Source organism: Diospyros lotus, chromosome 5 (genome assembly GCF_014633365.1).
Source record: "Diospyros lotus cultivar Yz01 chromosome 5, ASM1463336v1, whole genome shotgun sequence".
NCBI lineage: Eukaryota > Viridiplantae > Streptophyta > Magnoliopsida > Ericales > Ebenaceae > Diospyros > Diospyros lotus.
Genome location: NC_068342.1, coordinates 14,709,129 through 14,732,133, shown reverse-complemented (window position 1 = coordinate 14,732,133; position 23,005 = coordinate 14,709,129). Strand labels below are relative to the sequence as shown.

The following is a 23,005-nucleotide window of genomic DNA, read 5'->3' as shown; positions in this document are numbered from 1 at the left end:
CGCCAAAACATTTGAATTACAAGCAGCTAACTAGCAACTTCTACACACTTCTATGCTCCAACCGCCTACTCCCTTTATTACTACATTACCCCTTCGACTAATAGGCGCCCTTGCCCTTGTCCGTGACACCCTAATTGCAACTGCCCTGGTCTACTTGCACCACCTTGGACTGAGTCCACTTCTCGCCGTCGGAATCTTCTTCCAATTGCAATTGCTCGGTATCTACTCGCAACCACTACCAATTCAAGATCGCCCAGGCTTGCTTTTTGTTCACCTTCAACTTTCGAACATAAGTGCCACAATTCACAGGCGACAATCACCTCACAATAGTCGCCCAAGAGATTCGCTCGCCTTGTGTCGGAAGTCGCCTGAAGCTACTTCTTCTTTCAATTCCGACTCTCAAGAATTGATTGGAGAGACTCGCCTAGTCAACTTCAACTTCCAAGCCGCGCCTACCTTCACGCCTAGGTCACATGCAGTGAAGGCGATTGGTCACGACTTCAATTCCGATTCAATCTTGTCGGAATGTATTTGGATGTTAAATGCAATTGACTCCCAAGAAGCGCTAGAATTCTATAGCACCAAGAACCTACCTAAGTACTTGACAATTGGCCCCAAGAATCACCCAATCACCGTCCAATTTCCGGAATCATCGAATCTTGCCGCTTCTTGAATTATCTTCCTGTGACTTATTCAATTCCACCTCAAACTTAGTTTGCTTCACCAACTTCATGTCCATTCGTAAGCTTTAATCAAGACCTCCTCTTGCACCTGCACTAACTGTACTGCCTCGTCTTGGGCTGTGCCTTGCTCGCGTTTGTCAACTCAGATCATCTGCTTTCATCCGTCCATTCTGCTTCCTGTAATCGGCCCGAACTTACTCGCTAGTAAATTTTGATGTCGCCCCCCAATTGAACCCAATGGAATCTGGGTCCGCTACTGGATTCTTTGTCGTCAGAATCACTACTATAATTAGTTGGATCCACAGCCAAGAACGTTGACTCTGATACCATTTGTTAAGACCCTAGGATTTTTGTAGGGTTTGAATAGGAATTTAGAAGAAGAAGAAGAACAGAATGGGGAGGGAAACAGAACAGAAAGAGGGAGAATGAGAGAGAGAAAGGAATAGAGAGAGATGTATGGAGAATTGGAGAAAGATAGACTAGAGAGAGAATATGGAAAACATTCATGTATTATTCAATAATCCCTTCAGCTATTACACAAGCCTTCTTATAGGCTCGCTCCTAACTCCGTAACAATCATTCAGCTAACTCGTAACCCCCTAACAGCTTACAACACAACCCTTTGTTAATTATAGCCCCATTTGTCCCTTATACCCCTAGGTTCCTAGCACTTATGAAGTTGGTATTGCATGAAGTTCACTATAGGTCAGTGATCACCTCTGAATAAGAGAGCGAAAAGGGGGGAGAAGAAAAGGGAATTGAGAGCAAGAGACTCTTCCACAATTTTCATATATCTGTCTCCTTCAATAGAACTCCCTTTTAATTACCTTGTTCCTAACAGAATGGATACCTACAACCAAACAAATTGGACACCTCAGCTTAGCAACCTAACAACCTCTACCATTACATCATGAACATGCTAACAACATAACCATATTATCATCAAAATAATCCTTTGTATCACACCTTTATATTCCTTAGCTGGACTTCAGCCAGTCTTAGCCATTTTAATCCAATAGCTTTGCTAGCTCCTTCCTTTTTCTCTTGCCACCTTATGCCAGGTGGCGGCTGCATCTCTTCCATGAAGTTTTTAACATGTTGGTGTATTTCTCTCTAATTTGGGTAGGGAACATTGGAATGCAGCGAACTAGATCTTGAGATATCTTAAAAGTGTTGGTAAATCATGTCTTTTCTTTGAGAGTGATAAACTTGAGTTGGAAGTCTCTACATCTAGGTATTTGATAAATTCCAACATTAGTAGTAAAAATTATAAAAATGTCTTGTATTATCCATCAGGTAAATTGCTTCCAAACTCCCTATGGTTTGGGCTGTTTGGACGGAGATCCCATGTGGTTTATTTTTTGTTGGAGGTACCTGTGTGTTTTTTTCTTTTTGCCTAGACATTTCATCCTTCAGTTTTTTGGCACAAACAGTGTTAATTTAGCCCAAGTTGGGTTAGATTAACCAATCTCTGAAAACACAGAACTATTGAAGATTTTGAAAAACAGTCCCTGAAACATGTAGGTTTGCTCTTTGTTTTGATAGATTTTGATGGTCTTTCAAATTTTCAATTGTTTGCCAACAGTGAAATTGCTACTGGGAAGTTTGCAGTGCCTGTCACAGAATGGTTCACCACTGTTTATAGTGAGGTCCAGAATAGTCGGCTAAACCATGCTCTTCCTCTTTCCTCCCTTAAAAAATCCTTCAAGGTTACCTACAACCCCACTATCTTTGTTGCCAATAATCTATGTCATTTTTGTCTTAGCATTATATGTACATATATAATCTCTGTATGATGTTGGAAAGCATAATTTTTTTGGAACTATATGGAAATTCAAAAATTGATTTCTTTTGGTGACTTAACTACTTTGGTTAGTTAGGTTAAGCTTGAAATATAGTTGGGCATGAATAAGAGTATTGTTAGTATCTGAAACCATTGTGCTTTTAAGTTTGATGACTTAGCTCTAGCTCACAGATTTGATCAAAGAGAGGATTAGGGTCTGGATTTTTGAGGTGGTGTAGCAAAGCTTTTACCTTGCCTGTTTGGACAACCTTAAGTTGCTTTGGTGTTGGTTGTCTTGGGCGGACAATGTGATTTCTGGAATTTTTTTGATTAGTGCTTGATTCTTGGATGGGCTATGCATACTTGGATTATAGTTGATTTGATTTTTGGGTTTAGGTGTTTGTGTTCATGGAGTTGCAGGTCCATTGCGGGGAAGACGAGCTGGTTTACTCTCTTTTAGATAGTCACAACTCTTTTATCTTCAAACTTGGTTAAATCTAACCCAATTTGGATTAAACTGATGCTATCTGTGCCAAAAATTAATGGAGGGAGTGTTCTAGAAAAAAATGAAAACCACAGGGTCCTCCAAGGACAAGAATAAATCACAAATCTCCATTGCAAATCCAAGGGGGTATGGGCAATTTCCCATTATCAATCACTAAGCCAAAGTTCATTAAAACTACTTAAGCTTACGAAGAGTTGTTGTGGATGAAGAAATTCTTAGAGGAGCTTGGTTTGAAGCAAGAGAAATTTGTGTTGTCTTGTGACAGTCAAAGTGCCATTCTTCTTAGCAAGAGTCTCACTTTTCAGTCCAAGTAAAAGCACATTGATGTTAGGTATCATTGGATTCATGATGTTTTGAATTCTAAATTGTTGTAGCTTGAAAAGGTTCATACAAATGAGAATGGTGTAGATAGGATGACTTAAGTCCTTGCCAAAAGAGAAGTTTGAAAGTTGCAAAAGGAGGATCAGCATATGGCTTGGAAAGGTGATATTTGTTGGGTTCCCTCCATGTACTCTCATCTTATTTATTAACCCCATAGTTGTTTCTGGCTATTAGGGTAATTTGTATCACATTACAAACAAAAGGGGTCCTGTTGCAAATTTTCAATTCTCTTTTATGGATATTTATGAGAGGTGTTTGGGAAGAGTTACCTTTTTCTACTTGGCAGGTGTGAGATTCGTTTTTGAGGTACTTTGGCAATTCATTGGCTCTAATCAAATGGTTGATTCTTCTTTGATATGGTTGAAAATTTAGAAGCCTTTTCCATCATCGTGGGCAAGATTTTGTATAGTGGTGGATTTGTTCATTGGAGTTTTCTACACATTATTTCTTGGTATATCAGTAGTCTTGGCCATTCTTGGTGAGATTAATCATGTATTATCATGAGGTAGCTGGAAGGTGTTGGTTTTCTTATTCCTACTGGGACTCTACTACATTGATTCTTATTCCTATGTATCTCTTCAATAATGAAAACTTTTTCTTGATATAACATCTAGTTTGGAGCTCATAAGTTTTGCATGCATCAAACTCTTTTCCTTGCATTTTTCATTGTACCTGTTCCTCTTTCACCATAGAATAACCTTCTAATCATCATGTCTTTATGACCACGCCTAGACATTTCCTACTTTCAGAATTTGGATAGAATAACCTTCTAATCATCATGTCTTTATGACCACGCCTAGACATTTCCTACTTTCAGAATTTGGATAGAATAACCTTCTAATCATCAACGAATTGCCGATTCATTGAGGGTATGCCACATGATTCTATTTTTGTTGATTCTTCTATTTTTAGATGATATGCTCCTGGATTTGCAATTAAGACTAGACCACTATCTTCCTTTTTTTGAATTTCAATTTACCATGGTTGTTGGGATGATTCATGTGTATGATGTCCCTAGACATGAGATTGTATTGTTTAGATGGTTTCTCATAGGTTCATATACGTGAGGTATTTTTAATCTATTTTCTTGTTAGATGTAATGTATAGGTCATGTTTACAAGTCCTTAGTGGGACCTTCACCCTCCTATTGATTTGTGCTGATGACTTTTGAAGGAGGGTTTTGACAAATCCCATCTCAAAAGTCTTCTTAATGGTGAATATTGACAGAAACTCAGTGTTGAGTTTTCTTCAACATAGGTAGATTGATGAAGCCATGTTGATTTGGAATTTTTTATTTTATATAAATTTATTTTAGTTTTGTTAGGAGTTTTAGTAGTGTGTCTGATAGGATTTAAAAGGTATTAGCTTACCATATTAAGAGTGGTTTTAAAAGAGTTTTAATAAGGGGAAGGCTGCATATGAATTCAACTCTCGCTAGTCAAAAAATGGAGTGTCCCATGCATTAGTGACCGTCACAACCCCAAGGGCATTAGGAGTAATTTGTTCTTTTATGTGTAATTTGCTTTGTTGTACCTTAGGTTGTTAGGATTGTACTTCCAGTTTGTTACAGGATGCAACTGCTTGTAAATAGACTAAAGAGTAGAGACTAGGGCTTATGAGTGAATGAATGAATTTGAATTCTGTTCTCTCTCGATTCTTCTAACTTTTCCCTCAATTCTCCCTCTTTCCTCCTGTCTTTCCCTCCAATTCTGCTCTCTTTTTCTCTCCCCCGTATTCTTCTCAAATCCCTTTCTAAACCCCTGGCCTTAGGAACGTGACAATTGGTATCAGAACAGTCAATCCTTGGTTGTGATTTCAATCGATTTTAGGCTGTGAACTTTGGCAATTCTTATCCATAACTTGAAGGCGAAGTAAGCCAAGAGATTTTTGACCGTCGATTCTGTTGTGATCACAATGAGAGCAGTTCCTTAGCTTTTGATTTCTTCTGCTTGTGCAAATTCCGATTATTCTAGTGATGGTCCTCAGCTATTGTGTTGTAATTTCCAACGCTAATCCACGGTTGCTGTAGGGTGAATTAGTTAAGTAGATCTTGAGCGATTGCTAAACTAGCAAGTGCGATCATTGACGATCAATTACAGTTGATCGGAGGTGATATTTACAATGATTTTGATTATGAATCCTGACAACTCCTAGAGCAATCTTAGAGGTGATTCTAATCCAGCGATCTCGACAACAAGCAGAGCTAGGCAAATTCCGACTGCGATCTAGACTGGCGGCTTCTGGCGGAATTTTGTCGACTCATAGAAGCAAGTTCCAAAGTGATTCTGCTTGTTCCGTGACCATCGACATCGCCTGCTCCTGATTCAGGTTCGGTTGTTGAAAGGTGATGGAAAAGAAATTTGAGGATGTGATCAGCCGAATGCGCGAGGAAATAGGTAGTGTGATATGCGAGGAGATGCAGAATTTTATGGTGATGTCTCAGATATATCAAGTCAGTATTGCAGCTGAATTTTGTGTGAACCTTGGGAATATTTTGGCAAACAGAAAGAAAAATACGCTGATGAATTAGCATCAGATCAGGCAATTCCGGATGCCAAGGCAGTTACTGGAAAAATCAACATGACACCATCAGAGGAGATAACTGTTGAAGATGAAACTGAGATATACGCCAACAATCCGGAAGCCAAAGATGTTGGAATGGAAACGATCACAACAGTCTTAAATTTTGAAGATCTTAAATCTTCCGTTTTTGAAGGAAAAGACAATCCATCATCAGGACTGAAAGATGTTGCGGAATTACCTACACGGGATCAGGTCACTCTGACTGGAAAATCAGTCAATTGTGAAGAAAATTGTGCCTTAATTGTAGTGAATAACCAATGGAGAATTAAAGTTTGGTTAGAGGTTGATGGAGGATGGTCGCATTTGGACAAGTTTGATCACATTGAAATTCTCCAGTAGTACATTAATGATTTGGAACAGAGGAGGATGCAGAAGGAAAAATTGAAACAAGATGAGCAGAGGATGGTGGAAGAGTTTTTTGCTGTCGGGAACAAGGCTCTTACTGTTTCTATTTTTCATATTTCTGTTGGTGAGCTGCCGCATCAAATCCAGTCTTGGCTTGATAATACAGTTGAAGAAAAAGAAAAGGAAAAACAAAGGAAAAGGAAAGTAAGAGAAAAAAACAAGAAAAGGAATTGGATAAACCAAATAGCAAAAACGGGAATTGGATAAAGAAACGGTGGCTCAATGGCAATAAGTTTATTGGGGACAAGAAACCTCTCAAGGGGAGAAATTGTCGTGACCCCAAGGGCATTAGTCCTTTTACGTGTAATTTTCTTTGTTGTACCTTAGGCTGTTAGTATTGTACTTCCAGTTTGTTATAGGATGCAACAACCTGTAAATAGGCTAAAGAGTAGAGACTAGAGCTTATGATTGAATGAATGAATTTGAATTATGTTCTCTCTCAATTCTTTTGACTTATCCGTCAATTCTCCCTGTTTCCGCTTTGCCTTTCCCTCCAATTCTGCTCTCATGCTTATTAGAGAGCCTCTAGATACCCTTAGGACTCCACCATCTCCTCTATAGGAGTAGCTGTTTCTATCTAATTCTCCAAGGGAAATTAGGTTTCTTCTTAAATCAGGAACATATCTTACAAAATTCAATGTTTTAATGGACCCATCATACAGTTTGATCTTTATATCTCTTATGCCTTTAATCCTGCATTCATGATTATTTCCTAACAACACCTTACCTCCTTCTATTCCTTTAAAATTCAAGAACCATTACCTATGGGGTGACATGTGGAAAGAGCACTTGTTATAATAAATGCACAGCTCCCTCTATGACACTCGCACTTACAAAAGACCCACTCACAGACTCTCTCAAATCCTAACAGCAACAAGAATTAATGAAACACAGAAATAACGAACATGACATCGAAACAAGAACACCACCAAATTTATCCTGGTTCAATCTTCTAAAGAAGACCTACATCCAGACTGCCCGAGACACCTATCTCCACTATCTTGAATGAAAAACACAAGGATTACATGCACTACAATTCTTAACAGCCTTATTCCCAGAAGTGCAAAGAGTTTCCCAACCTGAGATTACAAAGATATCCCCTCTTTACTCTTAAGTTAACCTTGTGCATACTCCTCTCTCTTCCTTACCACAAGACAGAAAAATAGAATGCCAAAATGCCTCTCACCCGACCTCTATTTATACACCATAGAGGCGGTAAACAGAAAACGGACTAAATCGGTAGTTATAACCAACTAATCGGTCTATACCACTAACTAATCCTTATAGAAACAAACTTTCAAGAATAACACAGGTGATACTCAAATGCAACACACTGATTTACAACAGACCCCTCCCGAAACAATCTAAAGCTAATCTAATATAAGTGATCACAACAAATTTTCCACCCACTTGATTTGATTTGCTTCCTCAGGATATTCTTTTCTGCTACCTACACCTTCATATACTGCCCCGATTCTGCTTCAGATTTGACTTGGAATCATTTGCAATATCTTCAAGCAATGCTTTAGCTTGGAAACTGGTACCACCTTTGTAAAAATATCTGTTGCATTTTACTCACCTGAAACTTTGGTTAGAATAACAGTTTTCTTTTCAATAACTTGTCTAATAAAATGATATCTTATGTTTATATGCTTTGTTCTTTCATGATGAGCTTGGTTTTTAGACAAATGGATTGCACTTTGACTATCACACATCAAAGTGGTCTTAATCTCTACTCTTAGAATCTCACTTACTAATCCCTTTAGCCACATAGCCTCTTTAAAAGCATCCGAAAGAGCTATGTACTCTGCTTTGGTAGTTGATAATGCTACCACATGTTGGAGACTCGATTTCCAACTAATAGTGGAGTTCCATAACCTAAAAACATAATTGGTTGAGGACCTCCATTTATCAATATCGACAGCATAATCAGCATCCACATATCCTAGGATTATAGTTGAGGACCTCCATTTATCAATATCGACAGCATAATCAGCATCCACATATCCTAGGATTATAGGCTGATCTTCTAGACTTTCACCACTATAAGACAAAGCATAATCAATGGATCCTTTTAAATATCTGCACATCCACTTAATAGCTAACCAGTGAGACTTACCTGGATTAGCCATGAACCAACTTATGACACTCATTCCATGTGCCAAGTCGGGTCTTGTGCAGATCAGACCATACATTAAGTTGCCTACTGCACTTGAGTATGGTATATTGGCCATCTCTTTTCTTCCTTTCTCATCCTTTGGAGACTGATCCCAGGACAATTTAAAATGAGATGCAAAAGGCACACTCACAGCCTTTGCATTTGTCATTCCAAATTTGGACAACAATTTTGCTAAGTATGATTTTTGAGATAAATAGATTTTCCTATGTTGCTTATCCCTAGAAATCTCCATTCCTAGAATTTTCTTTGCCTCACATAATTCCTTCATCTCAAACTCAGCTTTCAACCTTTGCTTAAGAAGCTGGATTTCACTTGTGAATTGACTTGCAATAAGCATGTTGTCCACAAATAATAACAAATAGATAGAAATACTAGGTGTGACATATTTAAAATATATACAACAATCATAGGAACTCCTTATGTATCCTTGGTTTATCATAACCGAATCAAATTTTCGGTACCACTATCTTGGGGACTGTTTAAGTCCATACAATAACTTTCTAAGGAGGCACACTTTCTCCACCTCTCCCTTAGCTTCAAACCCCTTTGGTTGGTCCATATAAATCCTCTCTTCAAGGTCCCCATGAAGGATAGCAGTTGTGACATCCATCTGCTCCAATTGAAGATTCAATTTGGCTATGATGGCCAACAAAACACTTATAGAAGTGTGCCTTACAACAGGAGAAAATACTTCATTAAAATCTATTCCTGGGATTTGAGTAAAGCCTCTAGCAACTAGTCTAGCTTTGAACCTAGGCTTAGAATTTTCTCCGGCCCCTTCCTTGATTTTAAACTGCTATTTGCAGCCAACTACCTGCTGCCCTTTAGGTCTCTCCACCAGTTTCCAAGTTTGGTTTTTCTTAAGGGAAGCAATCTTGGACTGCATGGCTTCTACCCACTTTATAGAATCCTTAGATGAAATTGCTTGTTCATATGTAAGTGGTTCTTCACCTATTACTTCAGAAGCACTACTTAGGGCATAGGCTACTAAATCTGAGTAGCCAAATCTTTGAGGTGGCCTGCAGACTCTTGGGTGTCGGTCCCTAGCCACACTATACCTATTTGGGTTTGGTTGGTCTACTATGCTAGAGTCCACATCACTATTATCCTCCCTCCCCTTCAAATTGGGATGATTCATGGTCATGGTCATCTGCTGGTTCAGGATCAGGTTCAGGTTCGTCAAGCTCAGTTTCAGGAATATTTTGGGGTAAGCTAGGGTGATTTCCGAGATATCTACCTAGACTGACTCTCTACTTTGATTCTCATCTTGCTGAGATTCATCCTTTTCTACTTTCATGGTAGAATCCTCATCAAATGTCACATCCCTTGAAACTATAATTCTCAGTCCTTCTAGTTCTAAATTCCATAGTTTATATCCTTTGACACCAGATGGGTAACCTATAAACAAGCATTTCTTTGCTCTAGGTTCTAATTTTCCTTGCTTTACATGGGCATAGGCAAGACATCCAAACACTCTAAGGTGGTCTAGGTTTGGTTCATGCCCTGTCCACCTTTCATATGGGGTTAGAAAGTTTATTGTTGTGGATGGAGATTGGTTTATTACATGGGTTGCTGTCGTGACAACTTCCCCCCAAAATGATTTAGACAATTTTGCATAGGACAACATGCATCTAACCCTCTCTAAGAGGGTTCTATTCATCCTTTCTACAACACCATTTTGCCTAGGATTTCCGGGTGTAGTTAGGTGTCTAATAATCTCCCCATCTTTACACATTTGGTTGAAATCCTTATTACAAAATTCTAACCCGTTATCTATTCTAATAGCCATGATTTTCTTGCCTTTTTGGTTTTCTATCATAGCCTTCCATGCCCTAAAAGTCTCAAATGTGTTATCTTTTGGCTTTAGGACATAAACCCATAGCATTCTAGAGAAGTCATCTATTATTGATAGAAAGTATCTAGAGCCACCACGAGATTCAGTTTGAGCTGGACCCCATAAGTCTGAGTGAATGTAATCTAGGGGTTCTTTTGATGAGTGTATTGTTGTTTTGCTGAATTTTGCCTTTGCTGCCTTACCATATATACAAGATTCACACTTGCCTAAACTTATGGTTTGACCTAAATCCAATATACCCTGCTTTGAGAGCTCTCTAAGGCCCTGTTCACTGATATGAGACATTCGTAAATGCCATAGAGTTTCTTTAGATTTAGGGTTAGGACTTATTGAAGCAGCTTCACCACATAATGTGGTGGCCTGCAAAAGGTAAATTCCATTTCTTAATAAAGCCTTCATGCATACTAAAGACCCTTTAGATATTTTAACTCCTCCTCCTTCACCTTTAAAGTATAAGCCATTTCTATCCAACTCCCCAAGGGAAATCGAATTTCTCTTTAATTTTGGAATATACCTAAGGCAGTGAGGGTTCTATGGGAGCCATCATGCAATTTTAGCCTAATGTCTCCTATTCCTTTTACCTCACATTCATGGTCATTACCTAGTAAGACCTTACCTCCATTAATATTCTTAAAGTTTTGCAGCCAATGTCGTTTTAGGGTCATGTGAAAGGAGCAGCCCGAGTCTAAAACCCACTCATTGCTTTCTGCACTTTCACTTACAACTAAAACTTCAGAATTGTTATAACCACTATCACAAAAGTTTACCCCTCCTCCTGAACTCTCCTTCTCAGCTAGATCCTTCTTTCTCTTTGGACACAGCCTCTTAATATGGCCTTCTTGCTGACAATAATAGCATTTTATTGGCCTTTTTCCATTCCTTGATTTGGACCTTGATTTACCCCTATTTTTCTGATCTCTTTTAGTGCTTCTTGATCTTGTTGTTAAAGCATCACCGGGGTTGGATTTACTATCCATCTTAATCCTTAATTCTTTAGAATTTAATGCCCCTATTATATCTTCTAGAGAAAGTTTGTCTCTATCGTGCTGGAGAATATCCACAAAGTTTTCATAGGACTTAGGTAATGAATATAGAATAACCAAGGCCTTATCTTCGTCATCATATTTTACATCTATGTTTTCTAAATTTAAACATACTTTGTTAAAGTCATCTAAATGCTCCTGAAGCTTTTGATTATCATGCATTTTAAGATTAAAAAACTTGGCCTTGAGGAATAATCGACTTGAGAGTCTTCTTGAGATACAAATCTTCCGGTCTTTTCTAGATTTCAGCCGCTGACTTTAACTTTGACATCTCCCTTAGAACTTTGTCTCCGAGGCTTTGAATCAGGAGGTTGCAAGCCTTCTTCTTGATCTCCGCCTAAGTCTCCTTCTGCGCAGCAGTTAGAGCCGGTGTCTCGTTCTTGGTTGATGTCCCAATTGCCTCTGGTTCTAGCTCGCCTTCTAGGCCTTGACTGCAGAGGAATGCTTCCATCTTGATCCTCCATAGGACGAAGTCGTTAAACCCATCGAATTTATCGATGTTGTACCTTGATGCAGTTGGCGCCATATCGATTTGAGCCTTTGATTCTATCTCCTTAGGTTTCTTGAAGAATCTTGAAATGCCACAGAGATTAAAGGCTCTGATATCATGTTGTTATAATAAATGCACAGCTCTCTCTATGACACTTGCACTTACAAAAGACCCACTCACACTCTCTCAAATCCTAACAACAAGAAGAATTAATGAAACACAGAAATAACGAACATGAAATCGAAACAAGAACACCACCAAATTTATCCTGGTTCAGTCTTCTAAAGAAGACCTACATCCAGACTGACCGAGGCACCTATCTCCACTATCTTGAATGAAAAACACAAGGATTACATGCGCTGCAACTCTCAACGGCCTTATACCCAAAACTACAAAGAGTTTACTCTCAAGTTAACCTTGCGCATACTCCTTTCTCTTCCTTACCACAAGACAGAAAAATAGAATGCCAAAATGCCTCTCACCCGACCTCTATTTATACACCATAGAGGCGGTAAACAGAAAACGGACTAAACCGGTAGTTACAACCAACTAACCGGTCTATACCACTAACTAATCCTTATAGAAACAAACTTTCAAGAATAACACAAGTGATACTCAAATGCAACACACTGATTTACAGTAGAAAACTCCCCTCCTGAAACAATCTAAAGCTAATTTAATACAAGTGATCACAACAACCCCCAAAATCTAATATCCATACAGTTTTATCTGTATTTTCCGATATTACAAGTGCATCAGCACTATCATAGTCACATTCACAAATGGATGTCTATCTAGAAAATCCTTCTTTTTCTTAGGAGTTAGGACAATTTCTCTTAATATGGCCTTCCTCATGGAAGTTATAACATTTTATAGTTCTCCTACCATTCTTGGATTTAGACCTAGATCTTCCCTTTTGCTTAGGGTCCTTTTTGTCAGGTCTAGACCTAGCTGTTAACACATCCCCAACTGTGCTCTTCCTATCTACCCTATGCTGCAATTCTTTTGAATTTAATGCCCCCATTACATCATCTAGGGTTGGGGTGTGCCATGCTTTAATATATTTACAAAAGCCTCATATGATTTTGGGAGAGAATGCAACAAGACTAATGTCTTATCCTCATCATCATATTTAACCTCTATATTTTCCAAATCTAGGCACAACTTATTAAAACTGTCAATATGGTTTTGTAACTTTTGACCTTCATTCATTTTAAAAGTAAATAACTTAGCCTTTAAATACAATTGACTTGAGTCTTGGTCATGTAAATGCTTTCTAATTTAAGCCAAATTTTTGCTGCGGTTTTCATTTTTGATACCTCTCACAACACCTTATCCCCTAGACTCAATATCAAGGTATTATAGGCTTTCTTGATAATCTCTTTTTTCTGTTCATTTGAGTATGACTTGGGAATTTTTGATTCACTGTCTAAAGCTTCTTCCAATCCTAAGTTCCCTAGTAAAGCTCTCATTTTCATTTTCCAGAAGCCATCAAACTTTTCAATATCATATCTAGTGGCAGACATTCTTGACACTATTTCTATGATAGAAACTTTGAACAATGAAAATCTTGGGCTTTCTTGATCCTAAAGACCGGCTCTAATACTAAGTTGTTATCTTGGGAGCTCTTAGAATTAGATTATTTATACTGAATTCACTGCCTCACAAGCGTACACACTCACAGTTTGAACAACTACAGAGATCAAATTGAAATGAATGAAAAACAGAATATAAATTAACAGAAATTAAATCAAACCACAGAAGAACACAGAGTCTTTATCCTGGTTTAGATTGACCCTTAGGACAATCCTACATCCAGCCTCTAAAGCCTCCCAAGAGCAGCCTTCCTTTGATTATCAGAATTCAATCAGTACAATCCCTCATGATTACAAGCCTTCAAGATTACAAAGGACTATTCTATTACATAGTCTTTTCTCTTCCACTTTCTAGTGAGAATGATACATCGCCTATGCCTAGACCTTTGTCCTATTTATAGAAAAATAGGGCATTAACTTCTAGGAACCTTATAACCGGTATAGACATTACTGGTTTTGACCCTCAATTTAATTATATTTATAAGTTGGTAATCGCCTATCTATACCCTCTAAATTCCGATGTATTTTTACTGCTAATCATCAGATTACTCGAGACAACATTCTAACACTCTGAATTGGGTGATGCAATTCCAACCCTAGGTGTGCCTGGAAGATGTTTTTCTCTCTGTCTAATCTTTCAATTTCAAATTCTTATTTTCGTAACTCTACATCTAGCTCTGTTTTCAGGCCCCAAATTTCATCTTTTTAGCCATATTTTCCTTCTAAGTTGCCTACCACCATCCCATTACATATCAAAACCCTAGCCTTTTTCACAATTTTTCCTAGCCTTTTAACCTTAATTAAGCCTCCAATCAGTCAGTATTCTAACAATACCACCCATCCTTCTTACTGTTCTGCTTCATGTTCCTTGCGTGATCTCTTAGAATACTAAAATTTATATCTGGACTCTGGCAACATTTTATTCTTCTGTCCAAGTCCAACCCATCTTGTCTTTGAAGGTATACAATACCAAATTTTATCTTAATCATCACATTTATCATTTTCATAGATTTATTTTTTTTAATCAAAATGTCTACAATCCATGATTGAATCCTCTATATATAATCCTGGACTAACTTGTTTACTCACATTTTCCAATATGGTGAGTTTAGTGATTGGAAATTTTGGATGCAATCCTAGAAAAGCCCCTCAATATTTATTCCCTTAAGACTTTACCCAAGAAGAAAGAAGAAATCAAATATAATTAACTTAATCGTAGTTAAAATGTTCTCTCTCTCTGCCGGAACAAAAAAGGATTATTTATTATGATTAGAAAAAATATTTTCTTCATTGCAATTTTTAGAAAAAAAAGGTAATTGTTCAAGCCTAAAGACGTTCTCTCATATATGCTTTTATTAGTTTCTAGAAAATTTGACTAGGTGTTGTCAATGCACTAGCCTCTTCATTTTGTGAGGTTTGTTTTTGTGTGCAACCTTACCATCTCCTTGCGTAGATGTATTTCCACAATTTGAGTCCACAACTTTATGTATCAATGTGTTGGATTATTTTGTTGGGTGTCTAATTGGTTGGAGAAATTGGTCTAGAAGTAACTTGGGTTTTGATCAATTTTAGGGTAAATCCCATTTTCAACCCCTGTGGTTTTGGCCATTTTCACAGACTCCAATAAGTATTTCAGGTTCCTATGGTTTTTGGTTTCAACACAACCCTTTTTTCTTAAGTCAAAAATGTGTTTATCTTTCAAAACATGTTTGAAAAATAACCATAGGGGCCCAAAATACTATTAATAAATGACATAGGGTGTTGTGAAGGTGATCCAAAACAAAGGAGGTCTGGGTGGAATTTACCCATTATTTTACTTGTTTACACATTATTGCATTGCAGACATGGCATACCTTATTCTCATACCCTTTCTACTTGTTCTACTAAAGTTAATTTTCCAGATGACCTAGGTTGCACTTTGTGATGTTCTTGAGAAATTTGTGACCGTAATCTGCTTCTAGCCCAAAAAATGATGGATTTAAACCCTGAAGAATTAGCTCATTGCTATTATGTGTGAAGTCACTGAAGTGCAGCATGTGCAATTTTTGTTTGTTGATTGTGTCCATAGTATTATTAATTTTATTGAATGACTGCTGGACTGCTGTTGATTTTTGTTTTTGGTCACATTTATTTATCAAAAATAAAAACTGTTAATTTATTTCTTGTCGAATCCTCTGGATTCGGCTAGGTGTTCTCTCGTTTTGTAGAGAGAATTAAGCGGGAAGTATGTTGGAGGGAAGAGAAATTAGAGAAATTGAGGGAGAAGGATTGAGAATGAAATGAGAGGGAGAGAGAATTTGAGAGGGAAATTGAGAATGAATTAGTTCAAAATGTTATTTGATGCCTTCAAAAATGAAACAAGGCGAGCTTATATACTCGGCCCTAGCAGGAAGTTGGCGCCAAAAATGGTTGCCACTTCCCGCATTCAAATCTCTACACTTTTCACAATTACAATTATCCTACCAGCATTTATACTTATTACAATAATTCCCCCTTTAGGTTCACAACATTTCTCTCTCTCTTTCTGTTTCTGGATGGGGTGGTAAGGCACATCCTGATGGCATATCTATGTAAAAAAGACAGCCAAACTTAATATTTTGATTTCATTCCTTGTGTTTTGAATAGTGCTAAGCGCACTTATGCATACAAGGCCTATGGAGCTTAAGCACAATGGGCTAAGCGAAGCACATGCTTTTGAAAAGTGAAACACGTATAAATAAACTAAAGGTATAAACTTTTATAAACATCAAAAATATAAATTAATTGAAAAAGAAATCATTAAAAAAAGCTAAATGATAAGGGCTGCAAAGTTAACGTAAAACGAGATACCATTTTTTATTTATATTTTATACCATTTTACAAATTCATGCAACTATAGCGAAAACACATAGGGGACATAAAAAATGATACAATCTGGTCAATTGTTAGTCCTGATGAAACTTGGAGGACAAACTAGTTTAAACTCTCGGTTGAAAGGTGTCACGACCCTAGGAGCATTAATGTAATTGAGCTGCAAGTATATTGTTATAATTTTGTTAGATACACATGGGTGCTGTTAGGCACACATTGTTGCTGTTATTCTAGAATGTGCTTTTAGTTATGATAGCCAGCCCAAGCCTATAAAAAGGCTACTTGTAAGAGGATGGAAAATATGTCAGTGATTATTGAGTTTTTTTCCCTCTAATATTCTGTTCTCTCCCTCTCTCTCTCACCCTTAGTTCTTCCCTAACTCTTGTTATTCTCCCTCATTAATCTAACTCTCCCTCCCATTCTTTCTCAGTTCTAGAATTCTACCCTAAATAGCGTTTGTCAGATCCAAGATCTGACGAAAGGATCTGAATATGCTAAGGCTTCTTTTATAATTTTTTTATTTTGGTGAGTCTTCTTTTGTTTTTTGTAAAAGTTTGGCAAAAGAAGCCATTCTATTTTGTTAACACAATTTATATAGAGGATCAGATAGAAGAATAAGGAAATAAAATTCATCCCTAATTTACAATATTCCCCAATTAATCAACTGCTAATTTATAGCAATCCCCAATTAATCAATCCCTAATTTGCAATCAATTAACAATCCCTAATTTACAGCAATTAAAAATAAATTAGTAACCCCTAATTTGCACCTAATTACATGTTTCATTCAATATTTTTTGCTTGGTAAATACAGCTGTCTTCTTTTTTTTTTTTAAAACAAATTTATATATGATTTTATTTAGATCTTTCTAAGATCTAATAATAGCTTTTTTTGGGTAAGGATTCCATACATGCAGCCACACTATCACAAAAATTTAAATAAATCCAACCATTCATATTGTTTGATTTAAAAAAACAGTGTATTTCTGAAGTGCGCTTTTTTTCTCTTCAAAGCTCAGATAAAAGCTCAACTTAAGTGCACTTTAACCGTGCCCAGCTAAAGTTGAAAGTTGTTAAGTTAAAGTGCACTTTTTTAAACTGTTTGTGCCAAACTGCATGTTATAGTTAATACTGTATACCTACCCACCTCCTGTTATTTATCAAAATTTGAGACTTCTCTCCTTTTTTTGTTTGGTCTTACCTTTATTTCCTCTTTTTTTTGGCAGACAAATTTGATAAAGGAAAGCATTAGAATGGGATACAATGATTTTGGTGATTTTTACTATGCTCGTGGTGCACTTGGAGATGCATTTAAAAATTATGTTCGCACTCGTGACTATTGTACAACATCAAAACACATTATTCATATGTGCCTGAATGCTATTTTGGTCAGCATAGAGATGGGTCAGTTCACACATGTTTCAAGCTATGTTGGAAAAGCTGAGCAAAATCCTGATGCACTGCTTCCTATTACGGTTGCAAAGTTACGAGCTGCTGCTGGATTGGCTTTATTGGAAGCTAAAAAATACAAGCTAGCTGCTCGAAAGGTTTATCACTAGCCAGCTCTTCTTCATTCAGTGTTTCTGTTGGCTTGTTTTGTTTGTGGGTTTATGTTTAATCTTAAACAAAGGGCTACTATTCTGAAACCACAATTGAGATAGTACAAGGCATGTGGCTTGCATCTTTGGAACTTCTGAAATGTAGTGTAGAATCAGAATACAATTTTGTCTGGGTAATAATAAATGTCCAAAATACATATTAAAACGGTAAAAAATTGGAGCTTTGTTTCACTAGTATGTTTGTGAGATGGAGTTGATAATTTGATGTTGCAGGAGGTTCAAGTTGATCATATTGTGACTTTGACAAATCCTTGAGATCCCAAGTCCAAAGTTTTGAACTCATTAACAAATAGCATTCTTTGGATTTCCTTCTAGTATTTCCCAAAATATCCATTTGATCTGCCTGAATTTTCCTTTAAGAACACTAAACCTTGTGTACTACCAAAGATATATAGTGTTTCATGAGATTCTGGCCATTTATTTGTTTTGGACAAACAATATATAGCTTTCAGCATAAAACAGCTCTATAAAGTTGATGAGCTCTAGTGTTTAACTAGCTTGAACTTGAACTCGAGTCACTCTCAAGGCAGGTTTATACTAACCTATCACTTCTTGCATAGCCGAAATTATGTAATACAGCTGGGAGTGCCCAAATTCTTGCTTGTCTCACAGTCTAGGTGGTCTTGGTTTATAACACTGCCTTCTGTTTTTTTGAGTCAATGGGTCCTTAGCTGTCATTTTAATTCCAAATGTGAATAGTATTCAGCTCTTAATGTTTAAATAATGAAATTGTCCTACTCGGAGTCTTTTTTCATAAATTTCTTACTAGGGAAAAAATTGCTGGGAAAACTTTTTTGTTGAGCTTGTTTTTTGACTGTAAATTCATGACATATGGTAATCTGATGTAATTGCAGTTCCTGGAAACTGGTCATGAATTGGGGAACAACTACACAGAGGTTATTGCACCACAAGAGATTGCAACATATGGTGGACTTTGTGCACTTTCAAGTTTTGACAGAACAGAGCTGAAGGCATATTTACTTCTTATTTTCTTAAAAAAAATGGTTATCTCCATAAAAATAGAAGGCATGGTATCACTTCCTAATACAATGCTTTTATTTGGCAGAATAAAGTTATAGACAATCTCAACTTCCGGAATTTTTTAGAGTTGGTACCTGAAGTGAGGGAGCTTATTCATAACTTCTATTCTAGGTAACTTGATGTGGTATTACATTTTAGGTTGCACTTGTTCATACTTCTCACTTGGTGGCACTCTGATACATATTGTATAGATGTAATTTTTTTTTTGCTAAGTTAGATTTCAATGAATAGAGCCCTGTAGGACGTATTTGAAGGATATACTTCTCATGCTAAGTTAAATTTGGAGCAAAAACAGGAGTAATTTTTTCCTTCCCCACATATGGGTTATTGAATGGAAGAAATTATGGGTCAGAATTTTGCTAAAGTTGATAACTGGTGAGGGATTAGTTTTTATGCATTAGAATTGTCTCCTTGTATTGTGGTAACAGGTTTCCTGTTTCTAATCAATCTCTTCTCAATGTGAAGTACGCCAATGATTTTCAAGATTAATTTGGCTTCTTTCTTGAGTGAAAATTATTGATAGATCTCGTACTGTCTTTTTTACCTTATCTTCTTTTTTTTTTTTTTGGGGGGGGGGGGGGGGGGGGCGCAGGAAGTGGATAGGTACTATTGAGAGTTTGGATGATATTTACTGCCAAATTCAGTTTAGGCTTGGTCCACGCCATAGAGCAAGGTTTCATTGGATGGCTAGTCTAGCAAAAGGTCTTTTTGTTTGGTTGTTCTTGACTCCCGATGATTGCAACGATAAGGAAGGATGTGGCAGTGGTTGATTGTAACTTCTCAAACTAGGAAGGAATTTTCTGGCCCTATCTAACTTTTATGGACTTGTAAATTGTCCTAGAACTGTGCTCTTGGGCTGCATCATCATCCTTTTTAGGTTGTGGGAATGACTAGTGGGTTTGTGTCTGTAAATTCTTCAGTATTCTTTGCAACTGGGAATCCTATTCCTTGGAAGGCAATTTGGAGATCTAAGTGTTTTTTCAGGGTATTCTTTTTGTTTTTTTTTATTTATTTGGTATAGACTATTCCCATAATTTCCTTGCTATGTTATAGAACACGACCATGTCGATTATTTTCATTCATTGCCATCACATGAAACTTTTCCGTTTGAACTTTATTTTATCATTCCCTCGCCAGAGGGCTGTGACAAGGAGGGCATTAGTCACAATTTTTCCATGTTTTGCATGGATTTGTATTGTCAATGTGACTAAAAGTCAGTTGACATCAGACCTTAATTTGGTTTAGATAAGGTGCAATTGACGATGATGACAACAGTGATATTATTCTCATGTTTCTGGTCTAGTGATTACTTGCAGAGGATTAGTACGAATCTATTGACTAGGATAATTTGTATAAGCAGAATGGTGAGTTTGTTGACCATATGTTCCTGGGTTAGGCAGACGTGGGTTCGTCTTTGGACCATCCATGGTGTCCAGTTGGCAATGCCGGCCTTTAGTCTTTTTGTGTATGAGCTTCTGGTATGGTTGCTGCTTTGGTAGGAGTTGAAACAGGCATGGTTGCTTCTTCTTCTTGTTCCTTTTTTTTTTTTTTTTGGTGCTTATTACTTGCAGAGTCATTACAGAGTTTTTGAGGGTATTGAGCATGCTATTTGTTATCTTGCCAAAACATGCTTGCTCCCATTCTTTTTGTGGTGAGATGGTTTCCAACCATATTGTTTCTTCTTTTGATCATCTTTTGGATGAGCTCTTTGGTAGGTTTGTGTGTCTGTGTGTATTAGGTTTACTGTAGTTTTGTGTTTGTTTTTACAAGAATTTTAAAAATGAAAACGTAAAACTGAAAACAAAATTGCTTTCAAACAAGCCATTAGTTTTGCTTAGCTAAAAGGAAACTATTGTTGGTGAAAAAGCTGAGGACTTTGACTGGCTACTATGTTCCAGCTGTTTTGTATTTTTAATCTATGTTACCTTTGTGCATCTCTCCCCTTTTCCTGCTTCAAACAAATGTAGAAAAGAAATATTGTGAACACAAATAAACTGCCAGTTGTTTACTTGCCATGATGTAAGCTCCTGCACGAACTGTGTCAACAGTTTGTGTTGTCCGGTAGAGGCATTTATGGGGTTGGTTTTATATTAATCTGGACTCGAACTAATCATGATCAGGGTCTACAAATTTAGATCCAAAACCAATCCAATCACAAAGTAAATCAAACCAACTCAATTAAATTTGGCATGGATGAGGTGGGTCCCGATTGCAAAATTCAAAATATATACATTTCTATCAAGATTATATCACACAAGCTGGAACAAATTGGCTCCTACTCTTGTTTTAGTGTTTTAATACAATAATATATTATTGCTGATAATAATTGAGTGGGTTTGAGATCTTAGAACTGATGGTCTGGCTCAGACCCAACTTGATGTCAATCGAGTATAGAAAATTTAGATGCAAAATCAAACCAATTTGGCGTAAGTACTTGAGACAAACTGATTCAATTATATTGTTTTGGAGGAGTTCCCGTGTCTATCCGGACCCGTTGAAGCTCCCTTATTGGGAATCCCAAAGCATCATGGCAGGACCCCAGAACTTGACAGAATCATAGATACCTATCCTCTCAGGAGAATTTAGATATTCTCTGTTGTCAAATACAATTTCACGTCAAGTTTTTGGGAATTTAGTTGAATAATAGGGGTCAGATCTGGTTGACTCTCTCATTCAACGGGAACCTAATGTTGATCTGAATCTCTAATTCCCAGCATAATAGTAGAATTGTTCAAATGTGAACCTGAGCTGCTTAAAACTTAATATCCCTTTTAGTTATAGCATGGCATTATCCGTCTTCTTTTTGATATTTCTGATTGTATTGGTTTCAATTACTTTCTTTTATAAATACTACACATTTACAATGCGAAACTTTTCATGCCATATTGCAGCCATTATGCCTCGTGTCTGGATTACCTTGGGAATCTCAAAGCAAATCTTATGCTTGATATCCATTTGCACGACCATGTTGAGACATTATATAATGAAATCCGTCACAAAGCTCTCATCCAGTATACTCATCCCTTTGTGTCAGTTGATCTCCGGATGATGGCTAATGCTTTTAAAACAAGTGTTGCAGGGCTTGAGAAAGAACTCGAAGCCCTAATTACTGACAACCAAATACAGGTATTATTTTTACGGATGACTTTCTCGTTTTCATGGTTTTGAGGTACTTTGATTGTTTAAGAAAGAAGATAAGTGGACAATTAAGGGGAAAGAATACCAGATTATTCTTTGATAAGGTTCCAATGATCAGATATGCTTGTGAAAATGGATGATCTCATCGTCGGCGGCAGAATTGAACTAGAAGTTTGGATAAGATGAAAAATCAAATGAGGTGTAGTAATGCTGCTGTTAATCACTATCTTGTGCCTTTTCAGGCTCGTATTGACTCCCACAACAAAATTCTCTATGCACGACATGCGGATCAGAGGAATGCCACCTTCCAGCGTGTTCTACAGACTGGCAGTGAATTTGATCGGGACGTGAGGGCGATGCTGTTGAGATCAAGCCTTATTAAGCATGAATATAACCTTAGGGCGAGGAAACTTTAGACTTGTGAATGATGAAAATTAAAAACCCTAGGTGTGGTCAAATTGTGTTGGGCTGGGTGAAGTTCTGTTGTCAATTAGATCATTGAAATTTTCTGGGAAGAAAACGAAGAAATGCTGGTGGGGAATACAGGATATATGTTGCTACAATCATCACCCCATGATTTAAGAGAGTTTCGGTTGTTTATGTACTCACAAAAGTAGCGTCCTCTGTGTGTGTGTGTGTGTGTGTGTCCTTTCGTTTCTTTCATGTTCCTTCATTTGCTGATTGATACCATAGAAAATATTATGGAGCCGTAGCAGGTGATGTTTTCAATCTGGAATCTGCTAATTGAAGAGCTAACGGCGCCGCCAATGGCTGATGGATGAAGTTTTTGCCATTATCCAGCATATTTCTGTGGCTGAGGCTCAGTCTCTCGGGTGCTAATTTCTTTAGTTTAGT

General features: G+C 37.2%; 1 protein-coding gene across 1 annotated transcript in view; it reads left to right on the top strand.

The window, feature by feature from the left end:
• The window catches only part of LOC127801743 (COP9 signalosome complex subunit 1), a 39,144-nt gene extending 16,381 nt beyond the window's left edge, over positions 1 to 22,763 (top strand). Inside the window, exons 2-6 of the mRNA XM_052337117.1 lie at positions 17,579 to 17,899; positions 18,826 to 18,942; positions 19,038 to 19,123; positions 21,904 to 22,138; positions 22,393 to 22,763. Of these exons, the coding sequence (XP_052193077.1) occupies positions 17,579 to 17,899; positions 18,826 to 18,942; positions 19,038 to 19,123; positions 21,904 to 22,138; positions 22,393 to 22,566 (933 nt within the window). The 3' untranslated portion in view covers positions 22,567 to 22,763. The remainder of the gene's footprint in view (positions 1 to 17,578; positions 17,900 to 18,825; positions 18,943 to 19,037; positions 19,124 to 21,903; positions 22,139 to 22,392) is intronic.
• Positions 22,764 to 23,005: the final 242 nt, after the last annotated feature.